Source organism: Ornithodoros turicata, chromosome 1 (assembly GCF_037126465.1).
Source record: "Ornithodoros turicata isolate Travis chromosome 1, ASM3712646v1, whole genome shotgun sequence".
Taxonomy (NCBI): domain Eukaryota; kingdom Metazoa; phylum Arthropoda; class Arachnida; order Ixodida; family Argasidae; genus Ornithodoros; species Ornithodoros turicata.
In genome coordinates this window covers 69,980,766-69,988,236 of record NC_088201.1, presented here as the reverse complement: position 1 = coordinate 69,988,236, position 7,471 = coordinate 69,980,766, and the positions used below count along the sequence as shown (strand labels likewise).

General features: G+C 47.1%; 1 protein-coding gene and 1 long non-coding RNA gene across 2 annotated transcripts in view; one reads left to right on the top strand and one right to left on the bottom strand.

The window, feature by feature from the left end:
- Positions 1 to 649: 649 nt before the first annotated feature.
- The window catches only part of LOC135378379 (kunitz-type serine protease inhibitor conotoxin Cal9.1c-like), a 47,474-nt gene continuing 40,652 nt past the window's right edge, over positions 650 to 7,471 (top strand). Inside the window, exon 1 of the mRNA XM_064611417.1 lies at positions 650 to 803. Coding sequence (XP_064467487.1) covers positions 752 to 803 — 52 coding nt within the window. The 5' untranslated portion in view covers positions 650 to 751. The remainder of the gene's footprint in view (positions 804 to 7,471) is intronic.
- On the bottom strand, positions 6,763 to 7,348 carry LOC135400420 (uncharacterized). The gene is made up of 2 exons (XR_010424612.1): positions 7,242 to 7,348; positions 6,763 to 6,909 (listed from the first exon to the last, which is right to left on the bottom strand). It is a non-coding gene; the product is annotated as an uncharacterized LOC135400420 (long non-coding RNA).

Sequence of the window (7,471 nt, the reverse complement as noted above, 5' to 3'; positions counted from 1 at the left end):
ACCTGACAAACTATTCAGTGCTTTCACACATCAAACGTCATAGAACAGCTTGCCGCACAAGTGCGACCTACGTTTCCACCCCCAACCCCCTCTCTATTTCTATTGTATTCGATTGATTCTTCGTGTTACCGCGACAAAGCACGATGGACACATTCTGACTGTTGTTTCAAGTAGCACTGTTCCACAAAATTTGTTAATGCCATGTTAAACAACAACGGGACGTTTACCCAATACTTAGCCGGAAAGTTCACGTTCGAACGAATAGCACATTCCGCAATTTCGAAAGCAATATGTGCAATTTGTTTTCTGGCATACGTCCATGGATAACCATGCATAGTCGTAGTGCAGACTCTCATTTTGATGTGCGGTTTCCTTTCACGCGCCGTATTATTCATTAGTTGCGTACTACGAGACGGTCTCCTAGCTAATATCGCAGAGGTTATCGTTTTACTCGGGCCGGCGTCAGTGTCACAATACACTCAATCCTGAACCAATAACTTGTGACGCTGCCGTGGTACGTCACTCGAGCCAGCCCACACGGAACTGTAATACGCAGAAAACATCCGGAAGTCGCCTTCTTTCAAACTCGCCTTGCTCAGATTTGGCCTTCAGAGTTCGCGTTTCCCGAAGCTGATAACGTAACGGCGTAGTTGTGATGCGAGTATTTTGCTTCCGCTATACAAAGTATCCCAAGTGCAAATGGCACATTTCCAAGTGATGCGCACATAACAAACGTCGAAGTCTCACGATCATGAAGCCTGTTGCCTTGGCGCTTTTTCTTTTAGTCGCTAGCTGTGCCTCAGGTATGTATTTCGTGCGTGCATTCTAAAAGCGTATGACGCCGTTTAAATGTTATGGTAGTTCGTGGGATTATTAGTAGGCGAAGGAGGAACATCGCATTATCGTGTTTCGTTCATGCGCTTGTGTTGCGCCCTAAAAGCGTCAGAACGATTAAAAGCCCTAAGAGCGACGACGTTTCACCACCAGGTGTGTCTTATGTGCAGGGAGAGCGCGAAATAAAATCACAGCTTGTTCCTTTACTCCGATGACAGCGGTTGTCTCTTCTTCATAAGCTCTTGACTGAAGCCCTCATGAACTCTTAACTGAAGACCACATAATTGAGGTATTGAATACCACATTGTGGTATTCAACTAAGCGTGCGTGAAGTGATGCGGTGGAAAGACGTGCTCGATGGATCACGAGGAGGGCCCTAGCCTTATTGTCTGTTTCATGAGCACGTGTGCGGATCTTAAAGCCCAATGACAGTGGCCGTTGTGAGAGTTTGAGATGGTGAATGGCCGAATTGTCTGATGGACTGTGGCGTTCCTTGTGCGGGTCACCAAACACTCGAGTGTCCTAGACATAGCGCTGGTTTTGTGAGGCAGTCGACTCTTCTTCTTCTCTTTTTCAAGGTCTTTAGTGAGTCCGGAGAATCGAAAGGATGGCGGGTAGATCGTGAACCTTCATAGTGCAGAATAAACCTTGAGCTTGAGGAACACTGGGGAATAACGAGACGACGCGGGGCTCAAAACCAGCAATTAATATATAACGAGACACCAGCAGCACCCATTGAATACCCATTGCTGGTTTTGAACCCTTCGTGTCGTTTCGTCATCCCACGGTGTTCCTCAAGTTTTAGTCAGGGCCTCAAGGCTTGATGTCAATAGACGACGTCCACATATGATAGACCGGGGACTTAAACTGCACAGAAAGTTTGCTCCACTGCTAAAAATGCACATTTTTAGTAGCAGAGTACACTTCTGCGAACGTATGAGCGGCGTACAGATGTCTGTTGTATTCAGTAGTATAGGGTTGTTGCACTGAAGTTTGCACAGCGCCATTTCTGTCCCAAGCGGCCACGGATCCAAACAGTAAGGAATTTCATCAGCGAGTTTTGCATGGTGTTTCAAACGGTATGGTGCCAAGGAAAGCTACAAAACCTGTAGGAAATCCACAGAAAAAGCGGTGCTTCTTGGAAACTGCGAACAACTCGGGACCGTGTACAGTGAACCCTCGTTAATATGACCCCCGATAATCTGACATACGCGCTTTACGACCATACTCTTGGGGAGCAATGCTGTGAAACCTCTGCAAATGCCCCCGTTAATATGACAATTCTGCATTATGACCAACATTTTCGGGAACGACCATGGTCATAATAACGAGGGTTCACTGTATTTGATTAGATGGAGCAGTTATGTACGAGGGTCATTGTGTGACAATTTTTAATTATTTCTCTTTGTCTTACTTTTTCTTTTTCACGTTGCAAATGTAAGCAAAATCCACAATACATTGTGTAAACCGACAATTTAAGGGCTCCTGGACGTTGGGATAATCGTTCGTGAAGAACTATGTAGGAAGAACTTGAAACGCCTTTCGAATTTTCAGTGTCTCATTTTGAAAGGCAGCTCATTTGTTTCTGTTGGTGTGTCAAGTGAAGTTTTTCACTGATGAATTGTATATGCGAATGCCTAATAACTAAACGGCTCAGCTGTTTCTTTTCTATATTTTTTACGCTAAGGGACTTTGCTATAATTGCGGTCATATCCAGGAGTTTCATTACCCCCCCCCCCCCCCCAGTGCGGTGTACACTCCCCCTGAATTTTTCCAGCCGCCCCCCCCCCCCCCGAAATTTTTGAGATTGCCTAATACAGCTTGGCCACCAATGCATATACCCAAAGATATGTATCCGTAAACATATACCCCCGTATGGTTCGCTCCAGTAGAAATCACGCAGACATCTTATCACATCGGGTCCCGCATCTTAGCTTCTATGCGCGGTGGTGGTGGTGGGTGGTGAAAGGGCTTCTATGCGCGGGGGGGGGGGTGATGGCAGGATAGGCTCGCCGTTGTTGGCCACACAGAAGTGGGCGTCGTCACGACTATAGCCAAAAAAAAGAAAAGGAAAACGCATAGCAAAACAGAACACAAAGGAAGGACGGACGGATGGAGGATAGAGGAGGTTGAAGGATGGGGATGCGGTGAGGTGCACGAGTTCATCGGGGAGAGTACAGTATTAGATGGGTCGATCAGCAAGGCCTGTCTTCAGCAGGAAGAGAATGAGGTTTCTTGCTTTGGCGGAACGTTCGGCAGAAGAACCAGCGGGGTAGAGGATGTCTGCTAGCGAGCCCGAGGTGGAGCGAGGGAGATGTGTTTCGCGCGCAGAATGGTATGCTCGGCAGTCTCGCAGGATGTGTTCGATGGTTTCGGGTTGTTGACAGTGGCCACAGCAGGCGTCACCCCTAGAGCCTATCTTGAACAGCTGGGAATTGGTGAACGCGCACCCAGTGCGGAGCCTATGGAGCATGGTCTGGATGCTTCGAGGAAGATTTTTCGTGGGAAGAGGAGGGCGATTATGATGCATGATGTCCCGTATTACAGGGTGGCGCTGTTCAACAAGGAGCTGAACAGACATCTGCCTGTCGGCGTCGTCCGGAGTTGGCAAAACATTGCTGCAGCCCAGGTGTGCCGAGGACGCCAGCTGGTCCGCCCTTTCGTTGCCGCCGACACCGACGGGGGACGGTATCCATTGGAAGGCGATATCGCCTCCAGCTTGTTTATGTTGGGCGCACGATCTTCTGATGCTTCGCGCTAAGATGTTGTCACACATGGGGTTCATCACGTCCCATAGAGCGCTTCTCGAGTCTGTGAGTAGGACTGCTCTGGCAAACCCTCGTACCTGGACCGCAGCAGCTGCATGCAGGAGAGCCAGGAGCTCAGCAGTCGTGGAGGATATCGGGTAACGCGATGATCTCCCTTGCCAGGACACGTTCACTGACGGGATGTGGAAGGCACACGTGGCACTTTTGGTACGATCGTCAATAGAGCCATCAGTGAATACCAGAGTATGTGAGTGGTAGACGTCAGTTATGAGGTTCTCAGCCGCCGTTCTAGCGACCAGGGGGCTACACTCCCTCTTTTTATGAAGGCCCGGAACGTCGAGCGTTACACCCGGTACAAACTCTCGCCATGGCACTGAAGGTAACCCAGCAGGATGTTGAGGCGATCGCTCACTGTGGGCCAGGGCGCTAGTAGCGTATACGCTGGCCAAGCGGCCGAGGGACGTGTGTGACCTTCTTCTACCCGCTTCTATGCGCATTGATGATAGAGCCAGCCACAACACCAATGACAAAGAAGAAATTGTCGTTGCTCTTCGCTGCTGATACGAGTTGCGCAACGGACTAAAAGCTGATACGTGCCGTTTGAATTCAGCATGAGAGAGCCGCGACTACACTCTTAACTCCGTACCCTTTAGTAAAGGGTAAAAAATCGCAATATTTTACCCTCTATTTCAGGAGCTACCAGGTACCCTCTGAGTGACACCTTTTATAAAAGTTACAAGGAAACCCACTAATTAGAGGTTACGGCCTTCAATCCAGCACCTGCCCGTAAAGGTTACGCCAACGTGCGGCCTTTTATACAGGATGTTCATTTTTATTCGCAACAGAGTAGCGCTCATTTGGCAGGTGGGTTATGTGAATCTTTGCTAATTAGTCGATCCGTAGTTACAAACACATGCGTCAGGAAATGTCGGAAATGTTTGTAACTACGGATGGGTTAATTTGCGAAAATTAACATAACCCACCTGTCAAATGAGCGCTGGTGTGATGCGAATAAAAACAAACACCCTGTGCGTGGGATATGGACAGACATTTACAGAACACACCAAGGTACCAAAATGAACCAGCAGAAAAGGAGATCTTGAACATATGTATATTACAGAAACAGAAGTCTGTCGAGAGGTGACACATTGTGCACAAGTGCGATTCTGGTGTGAGGAGAAACCATGGTCGCTTTACCATGTATGTGGAAAAAAGAACTATCTTCTAAGTGAGAAGCAATGCATAAAAGTGCGAGGAAGCTAGCGAGTCAAAACAACTGACCTATGTTTGCAAAGCTGAACACACCCAACGAAATGAAGAACTGCAGCAGAAAAAAATTTATTCCACATTCGTGTTGCAGAGGCGAGCGCAAATGGCAATACAGTATTACATAAAACGCACACAACCTTGAGGAATATGAGTGTGCAGTAACGCAGGAGACACTACATTACTGCGTTATCAGCGTTGGAGGCGCTCTGGGACGAGTTTGTGAGGTACTGCATTGCGCTGGTGACGGTATATGTGAACCTGCATGTGGGATCCTGGGAACAAAAGTTTGGGCAATGAGAGTAACATTTACGGAACCATTCAAATCCGTACAAAGCACAAGGTACAAAGCAGCATAAATGCGGGAAGGCGTTCACTCCGCGATTGAGTCGTAGAATATCGTAAGAATACAACAAGTAGGAAGCTGCGAATTATATATCTCGATGCATATATCCGCAGCTCGCAAAATGCACGCCGGTGTATTGACTTGGCGACCAAGTAAGAGCAGAAAAGTAGCAAGCGTAAGTGGCGTTCATACGCAGGAGCGCAAAACGCTTGCCATAATCACAACAAACATGCGCTAAGAGCTCTTGCTATCAAAATAACGCACGTACCTAGCACAAAATGTACACTTACCCAGTGTATGAAGTGTGTGAATTAGGGCTGCGGTGGTGACGTTCGTTTTCGGTTATATATTCTTTGCAACCTTCGCACTCACTACACTTTCCCCTGAGAACACCGAAAATATACTTGTTTGCTAGCGACATCTAGCTTTTCCGTTGTTCCTGACGATACTATGATAAACGCGAGGAAAACCACTGATTAAAACAGATTACACTTGTTAACGGACGGACGACGAGCGTTAAGCGTTTCAAGGAAACCGCTCTCAGTGTGGATAGACCTAGACCAGGCTCGGCTACGCAGCGAAATCGGAAATCTTGGTGGTTGCGGCATTGACAATTGTTTTCCACCCTTTAGAAAGAAACATACTATCAGTGTTTCAGACTGCGAACTTATAATCTGTGTTCATACAGCATTGATAACATGTAGTTGACGTATAGGTGACGCTGAAACAGATAAAAAATAACAGCGTAGATTCGCAACTGTCGTCTCGAATGGGAGGCTGAAACGCGGCATTATGCTGAAAAACAAAAGGAAAACAAACGATAAGAAACTAACAAAGAGATTATCGTTGGAGATTTCGCTTAGAAGTTACAGTGTCGGAGTAGAGGGTACGTTTATAAGTTACAACAAGCTGTTTTTGTTTTTTCCGAGATGTAACTTCTATTCGTGTTGTAAAAACATGACCTTGGTCGCTTTTAACCTCTAAATATACGTTACAGTGGTGTAACCTATAAGAAATCTCGAAATCTACGTCTATACAGAAGTTACATGTTTCTAAAAGTTACAATAAAAGGTACGGGTTTAAGAGTGTATATGGCATAGGAAATAACTTGCCAAGATACGAGACACAAAACTGAACTTTCACGGCAAATCGCCGGCAGTCCGAACACTTACACGGCAGCAGACACCTACTAGCACTGGTGCTAAAGTCTGAGGAAAAGACATCATACATGAAAATACATATCCGTTACGAAGCCTTTTGAATTTCACTGTTCATGGTAATCAACCAATTTTTGTCGAAGTGCAGCACGCATAGTGAAGTCCATGCTTCGCTAGTAGTAATGTAACAACCCAAGATTTACACAGAAAATCCACGGCAAGTATTGCACATTTTACTTTAAATTATTTTAAAATTACTTTAAATTTTTTAAAAAAATTTAAATTCTTAAAATTTTGAAATTTGGCAAAATCTGACTCAGTGCAATACTTGTCGTGGATTTAATATGTAAAACTCGGGTTGTAGGAAATAAAAAACTAGATAGAAAGGAAGCAGACAGTAGGAAATGATTTATTTGAAAATCAACGACGCCATCTTGAAGAAATCCCGCCTGTGCGGGCGACTGGAGCACGACGGTTGCAGAGGCAGGTGGCACGCTAGTTCCAAGGCATCACACCAGATGGCGCCAGCATCGTAGCTCTATACGAGAAAGAGAACATGAAAGTACTAGCGACACGTAAAAATGGCAACACTGCTCGACAAGTCTAAGCATACCAGAGCGCGGGGAAAAGGCCTAACCGCTACTGCTAAACAGCACGGAGAAAACACTACACATCGGGGGGAAAGGCTTAAGGCAATCGACAAGGCCTAACCACAGCGTCACAACACTTCGCGGCTAACACAAGGCGGGAACCACACGATGGTAAACGTGCGTCAACAGGCTTGGACACCGCTAAACAAGTCTAAACATGCGAGAAAAGGCTTAACACGAGCACGGTAAAACAACGCGCAAACATCGGTAAATCACTCACCTTTTTTCCCCGCTGCGACGGAGCGTCCGCTCTCGTCGACAGCCAGGGATCAAGTGACGACGGAGCGAACGACCGCACGTCTTCTCCCAACGAGAGCCAGAGGTGGACTGACGTAAGCGCCACTCTACGGGTGCTACGCATGCGCGCGCTCCATCGCCCTCTGCTCCACCCGACCGCGCATGCGCGCGCGCGCGCGCGCTCCTAGCTCCCTCTGCGCCGCCCGCGGGTGT